This window comes from Lipotes vexillifer, unplaced genomic scaffold (assembly GCF_000442215.2).
Source record: "Lipotes vexillifer unplaced genomic scaffold, Lipotes_vexillifer_v1.1 scaffold498, whole genome shotgun sequence".
NCBI lineage: Eukaryota > Metazoa > Chordata > Mammalia > Artiodactyla > Lipotidae > Lipotes > Lipotes vexillifer.
Window position 1 is genome coordinate 947,877 of NW_006793744.1, and position 25,091 is coordinate 972,967.

Below are 25,091 nucleotides of genomic sequence, written 5' to 3' on the forward strand. Positions count from 1 at the left end.
CATTCCTGCAAGTGAAATGGTGGTGAAAATGAGCACCCAAGGCTGTCAAAGTAAAAGCGGAGTCCGGAACCTTGAAGGGAGATGCGCTCGGCTGGATCACCGGTATGTACTGTATGTAACTGAGCTACAGGTTTGTCTAGCACCACTGCAGAGTCATACGGTGCTGGGGACAGGGAGCATATCCGAAGTACAGATTGGGGCCTCCACTTAGGAAACTACAAAGGGATCTGAGAGAAGGACTGTTCTTCGGTTTCTGTAGACAGGGCAGTGATCTACTTAAGTAACGGGGCGAACAAAGAAAGCAGAAATCAGTCCTCTGGATAAACAGTGACAGGAAAGAACGGTATAACGGACCCACTGTCTGCGAGCGAGCAGAGCAGGTGATCACAAAGATAGAGCAAATCATAAGAACTCAGGGATGCCGGGCGAGGGGGTCTGGTCTTCCTGAAATGGGTGGGCGTGAGTGACGTGGCCAGAGAGTGGCTTTCCAGGCACTGGGGAAAGAGAATGAGGTGCCCGCATCCCGTCTGCTCCCTAAACCCCGCATTCCCTCCACCCTCCCACCTCCCACGGGGCTGAAATAACCTTCTACGTGCTCTCTGGCAGCTGAGAAAGAAGCTTGGCTCTCCTGTGATTGCGAGGCGGTGAGCTACGTACACCTCCACCCTCCCGCCACCGGCTCACCGTCTGCTGGGGGGACGCCTAATACGTGAGGCTGGGGTGTGTGGGTGGGAAAAGGATGCCGAGTGCTCCTGGACCTCCGACCACTCAAGACCAGGCCGGTGCGCCCTTCGGCAAGCTCCCAGCTCTGGCAGGTGCATCTGGACCCGCGTTCACAACCCCCCCAGCGATCTAGCCGCAGCCAGAAAATTACCCGGGAAAAGGCGCCGGCTGAGTCCCGGATGTGGTTGCTAGGGGCCGCAGCGGGAGGGGCGGGGCCCGCCTCCTGGAGCGGGGCGGAGGGGGCCTCGGGGAAAGAAAGGAAATGAACATCACTGAATGCCTCCCCTATATTTGACTCGTTCCCATGTATGACCTTGGGTCATCTCCACAGCACTCCCGGAGCGGGGCGGAGGGGGCCTCGGGGGAAGCGCGCTGGCACCATCGAGACGTGGCTGGGCCGGCCAGACTGAGGGAGAGAGAGGCCATCCAGGGCTACGGACAACGCTACTTCCGGTCCCCTCACTTCCGGCTCCGCTGCTCTCGGTGTTGGAGCTGTAGGCCTGGTGGAGCTGCCGCCGGTCTGAGTGTCCTCGGCGGTTGGTCAGTGGGAGGCTGTGACAGCTGCTGTCGCTCCCCGCCCCCGAGGAGCCTAGGTGCGTGGGAGAAGGGGAAGAAGGAAAAGGCCCGGGTCGCGTTTCCGCTCACTTCTTGCCAGGGCTGAGGCGACTCCGGAGAGCAGAGGCAGGGATAATCCTCGACGTGCGAGCTGCCGGCTTCCCTGCAGACAGGTGAGGGCGGAGCTGGCCGGCTGGGAAAGAGGCGGGGGAATGCTTCTCGGAGATGGTTGGCGGGGCTGGACACGTTGCCTCTGGGGCTCGCAGTTCCGGACTTCCACAGGGCACTTATGTCCTTAGTCTGTGTGTGCCATCTCTCTCTGTCCAGGCATTCGGCCTTGGGTTTCTGTCCCTTCGTTCCTCCTGTCCCCCCTGAGTGTGCCCCCGAAACAGCCGGGTGAAGAGGTAGGACTGGCCCTCCCAGGGCGGCACCCTCCCGGTTTTGCATGTATTGAGCGGAGAAAGGGGTTGAAGGATCCAGGTCTTTCTCGACTAAGTCTCGGAGCGGGCCACCTTAAGGTTTGGTGTCCAGCCTTCATTGCTCTCCTTCTTTCCCTGCATCCCCTATTTCTCCTCTCCCGCAGTGAGAGGAAGGGAGGTAGCGATAGTCCCTGCGAGAGGTTCCTCGGGCAGTGGTGCAGGGAGGAGCCTTGCCTGTGAAATGTCCCAAGCCTGACTGCTTGCGAGGACGTCCAAGGAATGCTGGAGTTTGGGAAGGAAGTTGTGCCGTCGTCTCGTCCGTTCCTCTTTGCCAAGTTACTGCTGTTTACGTGTCTAGGAAAAAGGAAAGAGGTTTTTGTTTTAAGAACAGTTTCTAGACCCTTTTCCCTTTTACTTTATTTTATTATTACTCCCTTTGTTTTATTCTCATCTCCCTCTTGAGCCCTTTGATCTCAAAAGGTTTGTAGTTAACACTTCCTGCAGATCCTTTAGCCATCACGTTTGAGGATTTCTGGCCCCCTCCCTTCCTTTTTTCTCCTAGATTAAAGCATATAATTTCTCTCAGTCAGTTCTTAAGGAAAAAATGGAAGATTTGCAGGACTTTGGTTAAACTTGTACTTTCACGTGCAAGTGTGGCAGGTGTGTGTTCACATTTGCCATTTAATTAACTTCACTGGCGTGGAAATGTGCACCAAAATTGGTTACCTTAAATCGTTCCTTGTTAAGGCTGCAGGAATTGGCCATTTTATTGCTGCTGTCTCAGAGTGAATGCAACAGACTACATGTCAGTACTGTTTTAATTCCACTTTTCTTTTGTTAGTCCTGTGTTTTTTTGTTTTTCCCACTCAACATGACCAACACCCTCTCCCAGCCACCACGTCTAACACTCATTAGCTGAGAAAACAAAATATTTCTAATCTTGTTTTATTTTCTGGATTAAAATCTCGGTCTCAGTTATTTTCATTCTGTTTCAAATTGATAAATTAGTTTGCCTTAATCCTGGGTCATGCCTTTGGGGACTGTGGTCTAGTGGTCAGTGACTTTCAGGGGACTTCCTCATCCCCACCCCTGAAATTAAGTGCACAGTTTTGTTTTCAGTGCATTTTCTCCTTTCTGGGGAGAATGTCCATTCTTTTTATCAGATTCTCAAAGGAGATATATAACCTCCAGGTAGATTAAAAGCCACACCTTAGACAGTATCTTGAAGTTAATGAAAACTTTTTTTGTGGAGCTACTACTTTTTCAAACTGTACATAGCTAGTTTGGGTACCAAGGAGAGTAGAATGCAGAGATTCCAGCTTTATAGTGATGAAATCTCTAGCTACTTCAAAACTTCAGTGTTTCTAAATTTCTTCCTAGACCTAGAGAAGGAAGTAAGACCGCCTCTTTATTTAGTTCCTGATTTGTGGTTTCGAGGTTTCTCTTTAGGGATAAGTATTTGTGGCCAATGTTGTGGGGATCCAGTGGGTTTATAAATTGATAAATTTATTATTATTTAATACATATTTAATATCAACAACCTACTGGGTACAGTTCAGAGTAAAAGTTTAAATTTCTAGTGTACTTTGTTTTCATTTTCTTGTTTTTCACTTGAGGCATCTACTTTGGGCTTCGGCTTTGTTCAGAAGGGCAAATGATGCTTCAGTGGTGTGGTCTGTAAGCCTTTGGCGTGTTGCTGTTCATCTCGACATCTCCTTTCCCTCCATATTACCTCTATATTAGGGATTTAATGATCGTTCTCGTTTGTGGCTAAGTTAGTATCCTTCCAAACTTAATGTAAGTGTAGAGCGCATATTTGAACTTACGGATTTGATGGTAAAGTGTTTGTTGATCAAGGGTTGACGTTCTAAAATGTGTGACACCTGTTTCATAGAACGTTAGAACTTGAAGAGACCTATACAGCTCATCATAGTCTATATGGAGTAACCAGTGTATTCTGAGCACAAAATAATTTTCCCTCTGTCTAGCATCCTCGCTTTGGGGGGCAGAAAACATAAGTTTATAAAGAGTCAATTATGCTAAATTAGTTTCCTTCTAAGGTAATGACAAAGTCAGAAGATTGATTATATCCGACACCATAACAATTAACATTTGTTTGCTTACTGTGTGCCAGGCATTATGCTAAGTGCTTAATATGATTATGTCATCCAGTCCTCACAGCAACCTTATAAAGTGGCTAAATTTTTCATTTTTGTAGATGAAGAAATTGAAACTAAATGATTAACTGAAGCTGAAGTAATGTGCTCAGAATTCACTGGTCAGGCCAGGATTGAACCTAGGTTATCTGAATCCAGACTGAGCTCTTAACTACTACTCTAGGCTGCTTCTACCATATTTTCTTTACATCTTTTATTGGCATGTGTTGGGGTATCTCACCAGATTTTCTATCAGACATTACATAAAGAAGGTCTTTTCCTTTATTAATCTTCAGTAGCTGAACACCTGGTTGAATATCATACCAAAAAGTATGACGAAAAGAAATGAATTCGGGGGAGGCCTATGGAGTGTTATTTGATAGTTTTCCCACAGGGCGGATATAAATCTGTGTATGTGTTTGTCGGGTGTGTGTGTGTGTGTGTATTTGTATGTATGTATGATGACATATGAGGAGTGGAAAATGTGAAAATAAAGGTTTTAAGTAATAGACTTGGCATTGTAAGAGTCTGGAGGTATAAATACATTCCAGAATGATAACTTTGGGATGGGGTAAGGAATAAATTCAGGATGGAGGAAGGAGTAAATTTAATAGGGAATTTAAGATAATATGGCTGTGGATGAAAAACTAACAATATATGTGCAGATTGGAAACAGTAGTCCCACAAAATATGGATGATGATGACGTAGGGACCATAACAGTCTAAAAGTCAGATATACACCAGCATTAGTTCTAGGAAGTATGAAAAAGACTATAAAACAAAGGAACCTGAAAATAATCTTGTTCTCTTTAGTCTCTAGTTTAGCTTTAGGCAGTCATGGAAGCCAGTGATTAGCTCTTACGGATTCTCAGCTATTTTCTACAAGACAAAAGTCTACATTTTCTTTTTCTCTTTGTGTCTTTTCTCTTTCATCTTCCCTCCATCCCTATTTCCCTCTCTTCCATTACTTCTAAACTTTTGTCTTAAGATGGTTCTAGGCAGATATTGCTGGAAGTTGCTCAAATCTTTTGTGAAAATATGGTAACATCTTTGCCGTAGTCACCTGAGAGTTTTTATTTTGCTTCATTTTTTGTGTATGTATGATGGCATTGGACTAGCAGCTCCTTGATGTTCGGGCTTGATCCTTTTTGATCCTTTGGAGAACTGTGACATCACTGTCTTTGAAGCAGGATCATAAAAATAACAGAGTTGGTGGTGAGACCTAAATTATCCAGAGGAGGGAGTCATTTGGCCATCTCCAGTGTCTGCGGACATGAGATAGTATGTTAGAGCAAAGTTTCCAAACTTCTGCATCGTGGCACACATAAAAATGATTATTTGTATGGCAGATTCCCCAGCTCCCTGTAGGCCGAGGGGGCCAGGGAGAGGGGGTGTCGATATTTCAGCACATCTGTAATCCATTCTTTTTTTTTTAATTTATTTATTTTTGGCTGCGCTGGGTCTTTCATTGCTGCGCACGGACTTTCTCTAGTTTCAGTGAATAGGGACTACGCTTCATTGTAGTGCGCGGGCTTCTCATTGCGGTGTCTTCTCTTGTTGTAGAGCATGGGCTCTAGGCGGGCAGGCTTCAGTAGTTGTGGCACATGAGCTCAGTAGTTGTGGCTAACGGTCTCTAGAGCGCAGGCTCAGTAGTTGTGGCGCACGGGCTTAGTTGCTGTGCGGCAACTAAGGGATCTTAGTTGCCACAGAGCAACAACTAAGATTGGGATTTTCCCGGACCAGGGCTCGAACCTGTGTCCCCTGCCTTCCCACCAGGGAAGTCCCTGTAATCCATTCTTGGCATATTGATTGGAAAGCTTTGTCCAAGAGAGGAGGAATATGATACTCTTTAATACCTTCTTTTTATTTAGCATATAATAATTTACAAAGCGTTTTCCCATATATTCTCATTTTATTTTTACTCCAGCCATCTCAAGTAGGTAAGAGCAGATAACATTACCATGTTAGAAATGAAGAAATTTAGATTTTAGATGAAGTACTTTGCATAAGGTCACACATCTGATAAGGGATGGATCAGGAATTCATGTCCCAGATGGAAAGAGTCCCTGGGGTTAAGCCAGTGCAACGTAACTTCTAGGATGGCTGGGATTCTGTTTTGTTTCAGAGCTCTCCCCTTCAATATCTAGGTCAGCTCCAGGCACATAGAAGTCCGTAATAGTTGTCATTTATCGAGTGCTACTCTGGCTAGGCATCATGCTTTATAGATGCTATCTGTGTATTAGGTACTCTTATTTTCTATAAACAAATGAAGAAACAGGTATAGAAACCAGCAGAAGTAATTAGTCCAAGGTCATCCAAATAGTAAAAGGAGAACCACAGACTCATAAAGTTGCTTGACTCCAAAGCTTGTACTCTTTTTCACTATAGTGACTAATGATTCCATGATATTGTGGGGTAGAGATTGGGTTCCAGTTAAAGTGTATGACACTGATGGCAGAGGGTGGTCGTGATGGTGGTGAAAGGGAGATAAGCAAGAGGACTATTAAGTGTTTATTTTTGGCAGCCTTGAGGTAGAGTTCTAGAGATGATAGCTTTCTAATAGGATTCTCAAGGTGTTTGGGATGGGGATGAGGTAGAAGAGAAATATGATAAAACTCATAGAGAGTAACTTGGGCCATTGGTGCGCCTTCTAACAAAAGGGTTAAAAATGTAGATCCTCTTCATATATGGCTAAATGTTAATTATAGATTATTTCTTAAAGGAGGTATACAGATTATTTTCATTTTCCTCTTTCTGTATTTCCTAATTTTTCTGTGCATTTAATTAATTTTAAAATTAAAAATATTTTAAATTTTACAAGTAAGATATATTCTTAAAATAAAAATTCAAATAATATAATAAGCAGATTGAATGAAAGCTTCTACTTCTTTAATCCCTCTATCCCCCACACTGGCTCTCAGTTAATTCACAAGGTGGTTGTTTGGGATTAGATGAAATATACAAGGAAGCTCTAAACTGCTCCCGTCCAATAGAGCAGCCACTAGCCACATGTGACTATTTAAATTAGTTAAGATAAAATAGGATAAAAATTCAGTTCCTCAGTCAAACCAGTCACGTATCAAGTGCTCAGTAGCCACATGTGGCTAGTGGCTACTTTACTGACTAGCGCAGGTATTGAATATTTCCAAGGACATTGGCCAGCCCTGCTAAAACTTTAAAATACTGTATGATTAGTGACATAATAAATATACTGTTGAAACAAGATTTTTAAAACTCTGTGTTCCGCATGGTGCCTAGCAGTTTTCGTTGTAGTTGATGAAATATTACTGCCATGTTCTGTCTCAGCTTTTTGTTTTAACTAAATACAGATGGTCGAAGTCTAACGTTTTTCTTGGATATTTGGCAATTATAGTTAGCTGTTTTACTAGGATAAAGATGTCAGCTTTTCTAAGAACGTGAGTGTTTTCTATCTCGTCTGAGCTCTAGATCTATATATTTTGCTTTCTAGTTGGCACCTCTCTTGCATATATTAGAGATATTGCAAATACAAGGTCTAAAACTAAACTGATTTTTCCTTCACTCCCAAACCCCCCCCAGAATGTTGGTCCTCTTTCTTTGCTTTTTATTTCAGTGAATGACTCCATTATTTTTCCCGTTGGAAAATACAGGACAGTAGGAGTGATCCTTAATAACTCCCTCTCCCTTATACGTCTAGTCTGTCAAAAAGTTTTATTAATCTTACTTTCTAAATATCTCTTAAATCTGTCTACTACTTCCCATTTCCACTACCACCACTTTAGTTTGTTACCATCATCTTGCCTGAAATTTCTACAGTAGCCTTCATTCTTGTCTACCCACTTCTGTTTCAACCCCTCTCTAATCCAGTATCCATCCTGAAGGCACAGTGATTTATTTTGAAACACACGTCTGATTGTCACTCTTCCCTCCTCTTCCCCAGTCTTTTTATGACTTCTCATTGCTTTTAGGATAAAAACAAAACTCCTTCACAATGGTCCAGCCTTATTTTTTGTCATGTTCTGCTTAACTCTCCATTTTACCCATGCTGGCTTTCGTTTCTCCCTTTGTACTTGTCTTGCTCCTTGCATTCCATGGCTTTTGCACATGCTTTTCTCCCTGTCTTTACCACTCTTTGTTTTCTTGCATTTCACTTGTTGGCTTTAGCTGTCCTTCACACCTCAACTGAAGTTTTGCTTCTTGAGGAAATATCCTGACCTCCCAGATGAGGTAGTAATGTCATACGTTTTCCACAGTTGCCGTTTACATTTATATGTGCGACTGTATGATTGTCTTTCTCTTCCGCTACCGCCATATCCATGCAGATAGGGACCACATCTTATTTTCTTTTTGGCTCATTATTGACTCCCAAGGACCTAGGCCAGTGCCTGAGACCTAAATATTGATTGAATTTCCAAGTTGATAGTATTAAAGATTTCAGTTCTTGGAGTTTTGCCATATAGGATTTTAAATATAAATATTTATAAATGTATTAGTTAAACTGCCAGTTATGCTGTTTTTTCCAAGTGCATGAAAATAATTTTTTTTCTTTTTTATTGGGGTATAGTTGTTTCACAATGTTGTGTCAGTTCCTGCTGTACAACAAAGTGAATCAGCTATATGTATACATACATCCCCTCCCTCTTGGACCTCCCTCCCCCCTCCATCCTGCCCATCTAAGTCACCACAGAGCACTGAGCTGAGCTCCCTGCGCTATATAGCAGGTTCCCACTAGCTATCCATTTTACACATGATAGTATATATATATCAATCCCAATCTCCCAGTTCATCCCACACCCCCCTTCCCCACCTCCATGTCCACACATCCCTTCTCTACGTCTGCATCTCTATTCTATTCCTGCTATGCAGATAGGTTCTTCTGTACCATTTTTCTAGACTCCACATACATGTGTTAATATACGATATTTGTTTTTCACTTTCTGGCTTACTTCACTCTGTATGATAGACTCTAGGTCCATCCATGTCTCTACAAATGACCCAATTTCATTCCTTTTTTATGGCTGAGTAATATTTCATTGTATATATGTACCACATCTTCTTTATCCATTCATCAGTTGATGGGCATTTAGGTTGCTTCCATGTCCTGGCTATTGTAAATAGTGCTGCAGTGAACATTGGGGTGCATACATGTAAAAGAATGAAATATTTTAATAATATAAATTTATATTATTAATATTAATTATTAAAAACAATCATTATAAAATAATAATATAGCAAAGTATCTTTAGATTATTTTATAATAAACTCTTATTTTAGAATCATTTTAGATTTACAGAATTACTGTAGAGATAGTATACAGATTCCTATATACACCATGTCCAGTTTCCCACATTATTAACATATTACATTAGTATGGTACATTTGTCACAGTTCATGAACCAGTATTTATACATTATTAGATAACATATGTTCAGATTGCCTCAGTTTTCTCCTAATGACCTTTTTCTGTACCAGGATTCTATGCAGGAATAAATCTGGTTATCATGTATCCTCTTAGCTTTAACAGTTTCTCAGGCTCCTCATTTTTGATGACAAGTTGATAGTTTTGAGGATTGCTGGTCAGGTGTTTGTAGATTGTCCCTCAGTTGGGATTTGGCTGATTCTTTTCTCACGGTTAGGCTGGGTAATGTGTTTTGGGGAGAAAGGAACAGAGGTAAAGTGCCATTAATCATATATCAAGAGTAAATGCTATCAATATGCCTTACCACTGTTGATGTTAACCTGGATCACCTGGCTTAAGACCGTGTTTGTCAAGTTTGTACCTTGTAAAGTTACTTTTCCTCTCCTCCCTTTGCATATTGTACTTTTTAGAAGAAAGTCATTATGTGAAGTGCACACTTAATGTGTGGGGAATTATGTTCTACCTCCATAACAGTGGAGTGTGTACATAAATTTTTTGGAATTCTTCTGCAAGGGAGATTTGCCTCTTCTCTCCCATTTATTAATTTATTCAATCATTTATTTATATCAGCATTGACTCTTGGTTATTTATTTTATACTTTGCATTATAATCCAGTATTACTTTATTTTATTGCTCAAATTGTTCCAGCTTTGGCCACTGGAAGCTCTTTCAGTTGGTTCCTATATTCTTTTGAGCTTTTGTTGTTCTGTTACGGTGTTTTTTTTTTAAAAGCATGTTCTTACTTTCCAGCACTACAAGATACTCCAGGCTCATCTTGTATGTAATCCTGCCTCAGTCCTAGAATCAGCCATTTCTCCAAGGAGCACTGGTTCCCTTTATTGGAGAATGGTATTAGAAACCAAGATCTGGGCACTGTGTGTGCTCATTTTTGCTGGAGTTGCTTCTGGGAAATATACACTAACTCATGTATATACACATATCTATAAATATTTCTATGTGTGACCATCTATATTACTGAGCTGTCTTCTTAGATTATTTCCTCTGAGCTTTTTCCCATTGAAAAAATTACCTGAGAATATTGAAGGGTTTATTTTATATGGTTTTGGGAATTAATACAGAATTTTAAAGTAACTCTCCAGTTCTCTTGGTTGGCTTCATTGCTGATATTCTGGACCTTAGCTAGCCGTTTGTGAAGAGCGAGGCCACAGTACACTGAATAATTTAGAGTTTATTTACAGCTAGTTTTCTTTTCAGGGAGTAATTTAGTTTTGAGAGTCTTATCATTTTACTTCTCATTAGTTTCTCTGTAACACAATCTGAATAGGGAAAATAAAAAGACTTCTCCAAACTGTTAATTTTGTCACTTGGTTAGAAGGTGGTATAATAGTGAGGATGAAAATTGCTGAATATCTGTTGATTTTTAAATTGTTTCTCATTACTGCATATAATTGAGAATTAACTTTTTTTTGTTAAAGCTTTCTACTTTTGAATTATCTAGGCTGATGTGTTTATCTTAATGAGCAATGTGAACTTAATTTATCACTGTCTAAAAGGATTTAGGAGTATCTAACAAAATAGCTTTTACAGATACCAGATAGTTGTTGACATAAAGACAGCAGTATAATGTAGATGATTCTTTATCTTACTCTTGATTATTCTGCTTATGAAAGAAAATGTAATATACTTTGAACATATTGTGTGGTAAACCATTTTCAGTTTAGTATCATTTGCATTGACAATAGGGAAAAGGATCTTTCCTCCATGTTAAGGAAACTACCATCATAAAAAAACCCCACTATTTTAAATTGTTTTGACCAAAACAGAAAACTAATGTATTTTAGATACTATTTTTCACTCTTAGCGTATATAGTTATTTAATGTAGTCACTATGTATTTTAACTCTAAATTTTTTACTGTAAACAAGTCAGTTCAACTTGAAAGTTAATATTGAATTATGAAATTAAAACAAATCTTACCATTCTCTTCCTGTTTATCTGTGAGCAAGAAAAGATAGACATATTTGAGTGAAAGAAATAGAGCCATTTTCTTTCATCTCTAACCAGTCTCTGAAATCAGTGATATACCCGGTCTAGAGAAGCTAAGCAAGTTCAGACCAAAGCAAGCCCAAGTTTTGCTACTTTTTGCCCTCAGTTTTCTGTATTTACCTCCCTAGCATTGTCCTTGAGTTCCAGTCAGAACTCCTTACTCCCATACATCAAAGTTATTTATAGTACTTCTCCAACTTTTTTACTGAAGTACCCCTAGAAAGAATAACTCTTCAGATATTCCTTTGGAGATTCGTATTTCATCATAAAAATTCAAGAAATTTCTTAGAAGGCTTATGTGTATTTTATTCAAGTAAATTTTGTTTTAGATTCCATAACAGCTTACTTCTTTTCATTTAGAAAAAGTGTAAATTCTCATTCCACTATGATGTGCTCTGTTTATCCTGTTTGTATCTGCTCTCCTGTGCCTTGAGCATACCATTTCAGATCCCCTGTGGTATGTGAGTACCTTAATTTGAAATGTGCTCATGTTATAATTTCTATTCAACATTCATCCTTTAGTATTATAATTCTGAATCTTTAACTCATGGAGATTGTAAATGCAGTTTTTTCTTTTCTGGTATCCATGGAGTATTTTGTTTCTTCTTATCTTCTAGGATCCTGGCAAGTCTCTTACCTCCTGCCCTCTCTTTCCTGGGTCCTTGGAAAGACCTTAAATGCACTTAACAGTTGTAGGATATAAAATTCTCCCTCATTAAATTCTGGTTAAAGTTCTTATATAGTTTCCCTCTATAAACTGAATAGATCTAGTCTATTCAGTTTATAGAAAACAAAATGTGATTTTGATAATAAATCAAAAACAACTCCAAAAAGTTGGATGAATTATAAACTTCAGGTAATATTAGTTATGCTTTTTTTTTTTTACAAATGTTAATTAGTAATTCACTTTATTGGTCATTGGTTCTTACACTCATTAGTTAATGTATACCCCTGGCTGATTTATGGAAGTAGAGCCCCAGAGATGACTTGAGGCATATTTGGCCTCAAGTATAAACCAGTCTGTGAAGCCAACATTGGTGGCAGTTTTGTAATAATGATTTATCATTTTATTTTGAAGACAAATTTAAAGATAACTTTAAATTCGTGTAAAGATCAGAACACATGTATCTTAAACAGCACAATCTGCAAAGTCATTAACTTTTTTTTTGGTTTCCCATAATTATGTTTTTCTTTTCTTCCAGTTTTATTGAGATGTGATTGACATATAGCACATATAAATTTAAGGTGTACAGCATAATGATTTGATTTACATACGTCAATGAAGTGATTATCACAGTAAGTTCAGTGAGTAAGTCATTAACTTTAGATCTTGTTGTCATTCCCTATGTGTGTCCATTATTAAAGTTATGAACAAATGAACTTTTAAAAAATGTGAAGGTAAGAGCATTTAAATAATATGAATAAAACACAGACTTAGTACCTGACTCCGTAATTCTCAGAAATTTGATTCCCTGTTTCCCAATCTGCTTGGAGTTATTTGGTCTTTTTTTTTTTTTTTTTTAATACTTATCGGTTTATTATATAGTAAAGGATATGGTAAAGGATACAGATAGATAGCCAGATGGAAAGGACATTGGGCAAGATCTGGAAGCGTTCTGAGTACAGGAGCTTCTGTCTCTGTGAGTTGGGGTGTTCCATGATCCCAGGACATGGATGTGTTCACCACAGAATTTCTCCAAACCCCATAGTTTGGGAATTTTTGTGAAGGCTTCCTCACTGACGCATTATCAGTTATTAACTCCTCTCGCCCCTTTCACCTCTGAAAGTTCCAAACTTCTAGTCATGCCTTGGTCTTCCTGGTGACCAGCCCCATTCTAAAGCTATCATTTGGTCTTTTCTTGAGCTGGATGATAATGATATATTTTGCTAATTGGTGCTACTGATGAATACAGGGGAGCAGATGATAACTCCTATTTCACAAGAAAGTAGAAGACAGCAAAAATGAACTGCCTTAACTTTCTTCTGTTTTCCATTCCATTCCTCACTATTTCCATGGGTTCCTTCCTTCTTTCACTCTTCCTTCTATGTAAGGAAGAGATTTCCTCCTTCTGTCTAAGGGTAATTCCTCTACCTTTGCTCAGCATTCCTTACTGTTCTTTAAAAACTTTTATTTTGATCTAATTTTAGACTTGCAGAAATGGTACAGAGAGTTGCTTTATATTCCTTACCCTACTTCCCATAATGCTAATGTCTTACATAACCATAATATAATTATCAAGAATAAGAAATTAGGGGCTTCCCTGGTGGCACAGTGGTTAAGAATCCGCCAGCGCCAGGGACACGGGTTCGAGCCCTGGTCTGGGAAGGTCCCACATACAGAGCAGTGAAGCCCGTGCGCCACAGCTACTGAGCCTGCGCGCCACAGCTACTCGCACCACAACTACTAAAGCCCGCGCGCCTGAAGCCCATGCTGCACAGCAAGAGAAGCCACCACAATGAAGAGTAGCCCCTGCTCACTGCAACTAGAGAAAGCCTGTGTGCACCAACAAAGACCCAATGGAGCCAAAAGTAAAAAAAAAAAAAAAAAAAAATTTATATTAAAAAAAAGAATAGAAAATTAACATTAGTATAATATTATTAACTGAACTACAGACCTTATTGGAATTTCACCAAAGTTTCAACTAACTGTCCTTTTTCTGCTGCAGGATTCTGACTAGGAACCCATATTGAGTTTGGTTATTTCTCCATAGTCTCTTTCAATCTGTACGTTTCTCACACTTTCCTGGTCTTCATGACCATGACACTTTGAAGAGAACTGGTCAGTTATTTTGTAGAATGTTCCTCAGTTTGGGTTTGTCCAGTGTTTTCTCATGATTGGACTGAGTTAATGCATTTGGGGGAAGAATACCACAAAAAATAATGTTGTCCTTTTCAGTGCAATGTATCAGGGATTATGCTCTTGATATGTCTTACTACTGGTGATTAATCACTTAGTTTAGTTAGATCTGCTGAGATTCTTCACTGTGAACTGTGAGTTTCTCCACTTAACTGTCTTTCTTTTTTCAGTTAAGTACCTTGTGGGAGATATTGGAGATTATGTAGATGCTGTTTCTCGCCAAACTTTTGCTCTCTAATTTTAACATCCATCAGTGAATCTTTCTGCAACACTTACTACTGTGATGTTTGCCTGGTGGAGAGTTCTGGTTTTCTCTTTCTTTTCTGTGTTTATTAATTGAGATTCTGTTGTGAGGAATTGTCACTTTACCCCCATTTACCTATTTATTTGAGTATTTATTTCTTTCAGTATGGATTCATTAATATTTGTTTTATTCTAGGAGTTTCAATTCAGTACTATCATTATTTGTTGCTCGAGATGTCTCAGGATTGGCCATAGGCGCCTTCAGGTTGGGTCCTTTTTTCTTTCGACAAGCCCCTGTCCTCTTTTGAATTTTTCTTATTTTCTGACACCAGAAAAATGCACCAGGCTCCTCTTGTATTTTCCTTGCCCCAGTATTAGAATCAACCACTTTTCCTTAAGAGTTGTGGTTCCTTTTATTGGAGAATGGTGTTTAGAGACCAAGATTTGGGCACCAGGTGTACTCATTGTTACTGGGTATCACTGCTTCTAGGTCCTCTCAGTGGACAAAGCTAGGAAACCTATACATACATGCATATGTATGTGTATAACAAATATATATACACGAATACAGATACACACATATTAAAAACCTTGTGTTTATACTGATAACTCTGATTCCAGTCCAGTACCACAGGGTTTATTTAGCATTTCTCCTTTCTTTATTACTTTTTTCTCTAGCAGTGAGAAACCAAATTCTCAATATCTACATTCTATTTACATATTTGTTCTGTTCTGTTGCATACATAAAGTACTTTAAGAATTACTAACCTATACCCCTGTGAGAAATACTTTTACTAACTATATTAACAGAATTTGTGTATAATTCTTTTTGTCTTTAGCCTCATGGTGTCCAGTCAAGATACTATTTTCTCCTGCTCTTCCTTTCCCTTCCCTTCCCCTCTACTCCCCCTCCCCTTCTCTCTCTCCGCCCCCATCTCCCTTTGCCCCACCTTCCCCTTTCCCCCTTCCCTGCTTCCCCCTTCCCTTTCCTGGATTATTCATTTCTAATACAGTTGATTTCATGTGTTAGTGATTTTTTACTGTTTGAATTCCTCTCAAATCCTGGTTGTTGTTGTTGTTGTTTTTTTTTAATGAAGGGTATGTGAAAATTTCTATGGTTCTAAGAGTCAGAATTATTTAAAACTATATATTCAGAGAAGTGTCACTCCTTCCGTATTCCTGCTACTTTGTTCCCATTTCCTACTTTTTTTTACACTCTTTTCCCACCTCTCCCTGTAGGTAACCTATCTCTTTAGTTCCTGGTTTATTCTTCTTGTATTTCTTTTGTTCCAATGAGCAGAAACATGTATTTTCATGTATCCTCTTTGTTTTTATATGGAGACAGCATACCCATAGGTATTTTGGGACTTTGCTTTTTTCGCTTATCACTATGTCCTGGAAATTACAGTATATCATAGAGATCTTCATTTTTTTCAACAGTTGCACAGTACTTCATTGTCTGGATGTGTCATAGTTTATTCAGCCATTTTCCTATGTAAAGACATTTAGGCTCTTCCCAGTATTTTACAATTATGAAGAATGCTGCAATGTGTAAGTATTTTTGTATTAATTGGAGATGTATTCCTGGGATGGATTCCTAGACATGGGATTGCTGGTTTCAAAGGTAAGTACATGTGTGATTTTGTTAGGCATTACCAAAGTTCCTTCCAGAATGGATGTACAAATTTGTGTTCCTATCAGCAATGTATATGAGTGCCTGTTTCCTTACATCCTCAGTAACAAAATGTTTTGTTACATTAAAAAAATTTTTTGCTAGTCTAATAGATGAGAAATGGTATCTCAGTGTTGTTTTAACTTGCATTTCTCTAATTATGAGTGAATTTGATCATTTTTTATATTTTGGAGACCATTTTAATCTTTTTTTGTGAATCGTCTGTTCATGTCTTTTTCCTGCTTTCTATCTGGTTTTGGTTTTCCCCCCTTTGTTTTTAAGACTTCTTTATATATTAGGGATATTAACCTATTGTGGCATATGTTGTAAAATTTTTTTTTTTTTTTTTTGGCTGCACTGGGTCTTCATTGCTGCACACCGGCTTTTTCTAGTTGCGGTGAGCGGGAGCTACTCTTCATTGCGGTGCGCAGGCTTCTCGTTGCGGTGGCTTCTCTTGTTGCAGGGTATGGGCTTCAGTAGTTGTGGCTCACAGGCTCTAGAGCGCAGGCTCAGTAGTTGTGGCACACGGATTAGTTGCTCTGCGCATGTGGGATCTTCCCAGATCAGGGCTCGAACCCGCGTGCCTTGCATTGGCAGGCGGGTTCTTAACCACTGTGCCACCAGGGAAGCCCCTGTTGTAAATATTTTATCCTAGTTTTTCAGTTGTCTTTTTTCTTTGTTTATAGTGCTTATGTTATACAATTTTTAAAACATCTTTATTTAGTCAAATTAATCAATTTTTAAAATTATCTCTAGATTCTTAGAATTAGAAAGTTTAAAGAACAATTCATCTATGTTTTCTTTTAACAGTTCATCTGTGGTTTCATTTTTTACATCTAGATTCCTAATCCATTTGGAGTTTATTCTTGTGTGTGGTGGTCTAATTTTTTATTTTTCCAGATGGCTACCTAGTTTTCCTGGCATCATTTACTGAGAAGCCCATCTTTAATTAAGCAATTTGAGATGTCACCTTTGTTATATATTAAATGTTTGTATATATTTGGTCTAACTTTAGACTTTTTATTCTGGTCTCTTTATTCATGTGCTAGTACCATAGTGCTTTAAGTATAGATAGTTTATGGTATGTTTTAACATCTGACAAAGTTAGTCCCCTTGTGAGTTTCCTTTTTCAGTGTTTTCCTGACTACTCTTGCATGTTTGATTTTTCCATATCAACTTTAGTATAACTTATCTAACTGTATAATTTAGCTTGTTATATTTTTCTCTATTGCACTGAATTTGTAAATTAACTAAGGGGGAAATGACTTCTTTATAATGTCATCATAGCCGAGAACAGGATGTCTTTTCATTTGCTCAGTCTTTAGTGTCTCTCAGTTGTGTTTAAACATTTTTCTCATATAGGTTTTATACATTGTTTAATTTATTCCTAAGTATTTAATCTTCTTTGTTGTAATTGTAAACAGGATTTTTCTCTGCCTTTATGTCCACTGATTATTGTTTTTCAATAACAGCTCAAAAATTGTTGTTTTTTTAATTGAAATATAGTTGATTTACAATATTCTGTTAGTTTCAGGTGTACAGCAAAGTGATTCTTATATATATATATTCTTTTTCAGATTCTTTCCCCTTATAGGTTATTACAAAATATTGAGTATAGTTACCTGTGCTATACAGTGGGTCCTTGTTGGTTATCTATTTTGTGTATAGTAGTGTGTATATGTTAATCCCAAACTCCTTTTGTATGTTAATTTTTTATCCTGCCTTTTCACTGAATTCTTTTAATTTTTAGTTAGTTTTACCATTGAGTCTTTGGAGTTTTTCAGGTGTACTATCATATCAGCTGCAAAAAGAAATAGTTTTACTTCTTTACCTATTATGCTTCTAATTGGTTTGTCTACTTGGATTGGCTAATAGCTCTAGTTCAATGTTGAATAGTAGCAGAAATGGTGGGTTCCTTTGCATTGTTCCTGTTTGTAGTGGAAATGCCTCTGTTATTTCTTTATTAAATAAAATAATGGTTGTAGGATTAAAGCGTGTATCATGTTGAAGACATCTCCCTTAATTCCTTTTTCCTTGAGTATTGAATTATGAATGGGTATTGAATTCTGTCGATAGATTTCTCAACATCTACATAGAAAACCATGTTTTTTTCCCCTTAGATTTATGAATATATTATATATTAATAGCTTTCTTAATTGAACAGCCTTGTATTCCTGGAATAAATCCCACTTGTTCATGTTGTATTATTTTCTTAATGGGGTATTGGATTTGATTTGTGAACAATAAAATTGTTCCCTCCATTGTATTTCATGAGTAAAACTTTGCTTCTGTACATTATAGTACCTAATATGATGTTTTGTACTTATTTATCTGTCTCCTTGATTAGATTCAGAGTACAGTCACCCTCGCTATATATGGGGTATGGGTTCTAGTACACCCACAGATAACAAAATCTGCAGATGCTCAAGTCCCTTATAAAATGGTATAGTACTTGCATATAACCTATGCACATCCTCCCATATACTTTAAATCCTCTCTACATTACTTATAATATATAATATAATGTAAATGTTATATAAATAGTTACTGGTGCATGGCAAATTCAAGTTTTGCTTTTTGGAACTTTCTGGAATTCTTTTTTCAGATATTTTTGATCTTTGAACCTGCAGATATGGAGGGCATTATGCTCTTATAACCTGAATTAGATTTTACTTTTCTTTCTCCTTAGTGCCTAGCAGAATTCTTCACATGTAGTTGGCATTCTCTAAATGTTGTTGAATAAGTTAGAAGCAGAAATAGCACATTAAAGTTTTATTGAATAAAATCTGAGTATAGTGTTTGACTTTGACAATGAGCAGTCACATCTGTTATCGGTACTACAGAGCACCGGTCAGAGTTGGAAGATGTCTGAGTTCTGTTCTGAAACTTTGATTTTATATAGGCCATGAATAACTAACATTTTGGCTTTATCTTTGGATATTTTGATATTTTTGATCTTAGTTTTTTCATCTAGCAAATCAAGTTGACACTCTGATCTTTTAAATTGTTTCATATCTAAAATGATTTTATGAAATTATTTTTTAGTCACTGAGGTATGTGTTTTTACATTTTGCATAAAAACTTTTCCTGAATTTTTGTCTGTTTTTAGAATTGTTTATCTGTTATAATCAATAGAGACTCATGTGGTTATAGGTAGTTTTGCAAAACAAATTCTGACTGCAAATAAATGATTTATGTTGTAGAATATTTGTAAGAATATAGGTAAGGTGATATAGCTCTTTTAACTAAATGATTTAATGTGTGCTTAACACATTTTACTTTTAGGTATGTCTGACTGCAGCAATGATACTACAACTCTTGGTACATCTAAACCAGCCACAGAAGAAGTCAAGTCTCATTCTGAGGTGAATGGGTGGTATTTATATTGTTTTTTTAAAGTCAACCCGTATCAATCAAATTTAGACTGTCCAAATTAACTTAGTTTGTCTGAATATGTGCCATTCTAAATAAACTCTTCTACACACATAGACACAGGAAAGGGGTGGGAGGAGAGAGAGCTATTTCTTCATAATTGGAAGTAAGTTAACATTTGCCTTTGGGCATATGAAATTTTAGAGTATACCTGTCCCATAAAAATCAACATAAAAGTCTGGTCGGACTATAGTTTTAAGTTTAAATATGAAATGAAGTTTCTGTTGAAGTAACAGTGGTAATTGGTTCACATTTGCACTCATCTACTCCCATATTCTCTCTCTAGTTAATTGTGCATCAGAATCCAAATGTAGTGTTTAAAAAAAATACTGAGTTCTGGACTTTACTTCAGACTCACTAAATCTGAGGCTGTAGTGATAGACACCAGGCTGTGTGTGTGTGTGTGTGTGTGTGTGTGTGTGTGTGTGTGTGTGTGTGTGTGTTTGGAAATTCTACAGGTGATTCTAATATATACCACCTAAGAACCACTGTTCTAGGTCATTAGAGTAGAAAGATGTTAAGTTAATTTTATATTGAATTCAAGTCATCAGGTGCTTTTTTGAACACCTAATCCTAGTAACATCTCTCAAATTTATAGTGCTTAAAGATTTACAGAGTAGCACTTTCATATTGTCCCTCCTTGATCCTTAGACTGATTTGATACAATTCAGTTAGGCAAGTAGAACAACCATTATCTCCCCCATTTATTTGTTGATCATATTTAACTTTCAGAGAGGTAGTGCCTGAGTTAGAGTAGCCGGCAAGGCTGGAACACAACATGGGTTCTTCCAGCTCCAGTTGCAGTGTTTCTGAACCAGTTTGCCATCTGTGTATGTGGCATAGTGCTAGCCACAGTGTTTCATCATCACTCCAAGATGCTGAGTCTGTGTGACAGACTTTAATGTAGGGTTTAGAGCTGGATAATTTATTTTTCGCCCAAAAGTCAAAGATGAGTTCTGGTTGGCAAAATATGTATTATCTGTGAAGGATTCAGGATTCTTTGTGATTTAAAATAGTTTGGCTGGGACTTCCCTGGTAGTGCAGTAGTTAAGAATCTGCCTGCCAATATAGGGGACACGGGTTTGATCCCTGGTCCGGGAAGATCCCACATACCACAGAGCAACTAAGCCCGTGTGCCTCAACTACTGAACCTGTGCTCTAGAGCCCGCGAGCTGCAACTACTGAGCCCGCATGCCACAACCACTGAAGCCCGCGTGCCTAGAGCCCATGTTCCACAACAAGAGAAGCCACCGCAATGAGAAGCCCGCGCACCGCAACAAAGAGTAGCCCCCGCTCACCTCAACTAGAGAAAGCCCGCGCACAGCAACAAAGACCCAATGCAGCCAAAAATAAATAAATTAATTAATTAATTAATTAAAAAAATAAAAATAAAATAGTTTGGCTGTTTACCATTTGTCAAAGCAGTGTTGTAGTTATATTTAGTTCTGAGAACCTAGGGAATTATGTATACCGTATTTGTCCTAACTCATGGATTTGATTTTTTATGATCAGATATCTGAATCTATACTGTTGAGAGATGGTCAGAGGAAGTTTAATGCTTGTGAACTACAGGAAGGATTGGCAGCCCTGTCAGTGATGAGACTCATCATAATAGATGAAAGTATTCCCTTTGTGGTTTACCACTGTGAGTTTCTTCTATGTGAATGTCACACCAATAGATGCTAAACTAGAAATCTGCTCAGGAGAGTTAAGGCTGGATGACAGTGATCTGAAGGAATCCACTGCCAAATAATTGTTCAAATTTGTCTGTAAATTAACATTATAATTCATATTAGGCATTCCCTGTGTTTTTAGCCATGCCCAAATGTGCAGCATCCACAGGGAATATTGTAATTTAAAAAAAAAAAGGGCCAGGTGTATGAGTATAATCTGAATTTATACCCAAATTTAAAAGCATTGTGTAAGTTTACAGTTAACCAAAGTAGGATTTAGGAATATTCTGTAACTTTAAAATTACCCATTTATCAATATTAGTATTCTACTAACTTAAATCTTCTTTTTTCAATATCCTTGATGAAAACATTTTGGGGTCAGATTTGCTTATAAGAGTTCTTCTTTTAATATATGTGTATATATATTTATATTTTTTAATATTTTGTCTGTGTTGGGTCTTCATTGCTGCGTGCAGGCTTTCTCTAGTTGCTGCAAGCGGGGACTACTCTTCGTTGTGGTGCATGGGCTTCTCTCATTTGTGGTGGCTTCTCTCGTTGCGGAGCACGGGCTCTAGGTGTGCGGACTTCAGTAGTTGTGGCACATGGGCTCAGTAGTTGTGGCTCCCAGGCTCTAGAGCGCAGGCTCAGTAATTGTGGCATGTGGGCTTAGTTGCTCCGCGGCATGTGGGATCTTCCCGGACCAGGGATCAAACCTGTGTCCCATGTATTGGCAGGCGGATTCTTAACCACTGCACCACCAGGGAAGTCCCTTCTTTTAATCTATTATAACTCTCTATATATTATGGCCATTAACTCTTAATTAAATGTTCTATACATTGGACTTTTCAGTAATTCAGGCTAATCCTAGCAGAGGTTGGCACATCACTGATGGTCAGTTTGATGAATGAATTAATCCTCACGCCACTAGTATAAATGATATATGGATACTGGTTTCTTAGGAATAGAATATGATGACCTGGATGATAGTTTTCATTTCTTTAAGAGCAAAACAAAACAACAACAACAAAAACTCCAGCATTTTGAACTGAGCCAAAAACAATATCAACCCTGAACAAGAAGGGACTTAAGGTTCATTTTAGGTTCTGTCAGGTGAATTGCCTTTGTGCAGGATCACTCAGCTAGTTAATTGCAGAATCCAGGTGATTTCCTCTCAATCAAATGATGTTTTCATTAGGATATCCATCCTATCAGTGACTATAAAAATGCTTTCTTCTTCTCATTTTTTTTTATGACATCAGTTGTTTGGGGTTTTTTTTCTTTTTGAATTAAAAAAGAAGAAAACGTGAGCTTGGCTTGCTTTGTACTCTATTCCAGTCTTGATTAGAGCAGAAAAAGGTGGATTTTGTTTTTGTATTTTTAATATTCAAACTTTATACCCTGAAATGTGTTTACAAACTGCAGCTTCTATATCTGTAGAAGAAACAATAGCCAAATAGGCACCATTCACTGAGAGCCTGTTAGGTGCCAGGCACTATACTGGGTTTTATGAGATATATTATCTCACTTAATACTATAATAACCTGTTTGCAGTTGAGGTTTTCTCCCTCATTCTATAGATTAGGCAACAGAGACCTGGAAGGGTTAACATGGCTGATGAGGAAAAGAGTTATGATTTGAACCCAGAGAAAAGTGGGAAAGATGAGTAAATGTAAGAAACTTAATAGGAAAAAATTATGTAAAGATGGAAGCAAGGAAGTTGGGAAAACAAGTGTATTTTTAACAACAGTAAAAAAGGAAAGAAAGCAAAGTAGTTGTGTTAGGTATTTATTAGTGTATCTTAGGTTTATTGCATGAATTCTCCTTTTCTGTCTGCCCTTTGATACAGTAACACTAATACGTATACTTACTTCTAATATCCAAGAAAAAATATACAAATATTTCCATTCCTCTTTAATGTAAGTAACCCAGAGGTCTAAAAGTGAATTCGTTTAGATCCTGCACTCAAGCTGCATGTTGATTATTAGAGGAAATTTTAAAATGTAGAATAATAATGCCTTTAGAGTGATACAGATGAAGAACTGTGGCAGTTCAGAGGAGTATCAGCCAGGAATATCAGTAAAGGTGGTGTTTAAACTGTTTCTTACAGTGTGGGTAGAATTTGAGTATGTGGATGACGATGGTCACAGGTTGGGCTGAATCGTAGAGAAAGGAAATTGAGAGACGTGTATGGGGAAGTGTGAGTAATTAAGTTTGATTTAATAGGGTATCTGAAGAAGCATAATAAGTGGGAAGGAAGAACATAGTTCAGGTCATGGAAGGATTGTGAGTGTCCGGAGGAGTTGGCTTTTATGTTGTAAACATATTGGGGAGGGAGACAGACATGTTAAATATATATATAACGTATGCATAAATTATTTTATAATCTAATGTAAAGTAGTCTTTACTGCTGTAAAGCAGGATAAGGAGCTAAAGAGTGATGAAGTGTGCTAATGTACATCAGTTGGTCAGGGAAGGCCCTTTATGTTTGAGCAGAAACCTAAATGAAATGAGGAAGGGTCATATGAAAATCTGGGAGTAAGAACCTTTCAGAGAGAGCAAAGGCAAGGGCAAAAATAAGATTGGTATGTTTGAGGAATAGCAATGAGAACTCTGGCTGGAACTGAGGGTCAGTGAGGGAAGAGTGGGAGGAAATGCGGTTCAAGTGGTAGCTAGTGGCTAAGATTGGCTTGACCCAGAAATGAGAATGACAGGCAGAAGGTGAGAAACTTGGGAGACCTGAAATGCAGTATTCGAGTAGCAAGCAGTTGAAAATATAAGACAAATAGGTGTTGATACTAGTAGATTAAAACATCTGTTAAGAAAAATTTGCAACGTATGAAATAAAGGTGAAGTAGTAAATGAATTACCATATATTAATCATCCAGATTCAGTAATTATTTGGACTTGACCACATTGCTTTATCCATCCTTATGTAGGATCATCTTCCTTTTAAAACCCTGAAATTGCCAAGAAAGAAAAAAAAAGAACTTGGCCAGAGACGATAACATTTGTAACCATATTTCAGCTCTGTCTTGATATTGGTCTGTTTTAGAGAAATGTATTTAGGGTACCCATAGTGACAGTTAGGAGTAGTAGCTATGCTGGTAAATGCTAGTGTTGATGGGACTACTCCAATATTTGTCCTTAGCCAAAATCAGTGTGCTATAATTATAACATCTTTATAACATTTTCAATTTGCCAAGCAATTTCGTATTTGATTCTTATAATAGCTGTATGATATATAGGTGAAGTGAAGAATCTCATTTTATATTTCCCTGTAAAAACTTAGGGAAGTACAGTGACTTCTGTAAACTTATAGAAAATTGACAGAGCTGGTCCTTAAATCTGTGTTTCCTGACACCTTGGTTAGTTAGCTTGAGACCTCACGGGTAGGCTTATTCACCTAATACTTTTGAACCATGTTAAATTAACTTTGCTATAAATACATTAACCAGTTTTTAAAAGTCATATTTTTACTAATATAGGGGGAAATTTCAAAGACTGAATTATGAGTTTAATAGAATTGCTTTCTTTTTTTGTAGGCAAGCAAAAATCTAAATAATTTCATCTGACACAGAAGGCATTTGTGCTTTTTGGTTTTAGAACAAAATATGGTCTCTGTTGACATACATAATTAGTTCACTAAGCACTGCGACCTTCATTGTCTGAAACCATAACTAGAACAATTAGAGTTGAATATTTGTAGCTTCCCTTCTTTTCTTTTTTTTTTCCCCACACTGTTTATTCACTCCTCTTTTGTCTAGATTTGACTGAAATTAAGAATTCAGTCCTTTAAATTAGAAGAACTACTTGATAGCAGAACAAAATACCTACTGAGCATTAGAAATATTTCATAGTGCTTTTCAATGAATTTTCAAATAACTTTTTAAAAAATATGGTAGATGTAAGAAATAATTGGAAAAACTTTAAGCTTATTATTATATTACTTTATTTTTA

At 37.9% G+C, this 25,091-nt stretch overlaps 2 protein-coding genes across 6 annotated transcripts in view; one reads left to right on the top strand and one right to left on the bottom strand.

Annotated features, from left to right (window-relative positions):
- Window positions 1–876, bottom strand: part of TIGD4 (tigger transposable element derived 4) — an 8,653-nt gene extending 7,777 nt beyond the window's left edge. Inside the window, exon 1 of the mRNA XM_007466708.1 lies at window positions 586–876. The gene's annotated coding sequence lies outside the window, so the exon portion shown is untranslated. The remainder of the gene's footprint in view (window positions 1–585) is intronic.
- A 285-nt stretch (window positions 877–1,161) lies between these two features.
- The window catches only part of ARFIP1 (ARF interacting protein 1), a 136,529-nt gene continuing 112,599 nt past the window's right edge, over window positions 1,162–25,091 (top strand). For 2 of the 5 annotated variants that reach the window (XM_007466711.1, XM_007466712.1), the window contains exon 1: window positions 1,162–1,451. Coding sequence is in view for 1 of the 5 variants with exons in the window: in XM_007466709.1 (XP_007466771.1) it covers window positions 19,317–19,394 (78 nt within the window). In the remaining 4 variants the exon portion in view is untranslated. Of the gene's footprint in view, window positions 1,452–19,316; window positions 19,395–25,091 lie in introns of those variants that run through there. The other 3 variants (XM_007466710.1, XM_007466713.1, XM_007466709.1) reach the window with 2 other exon arrangements.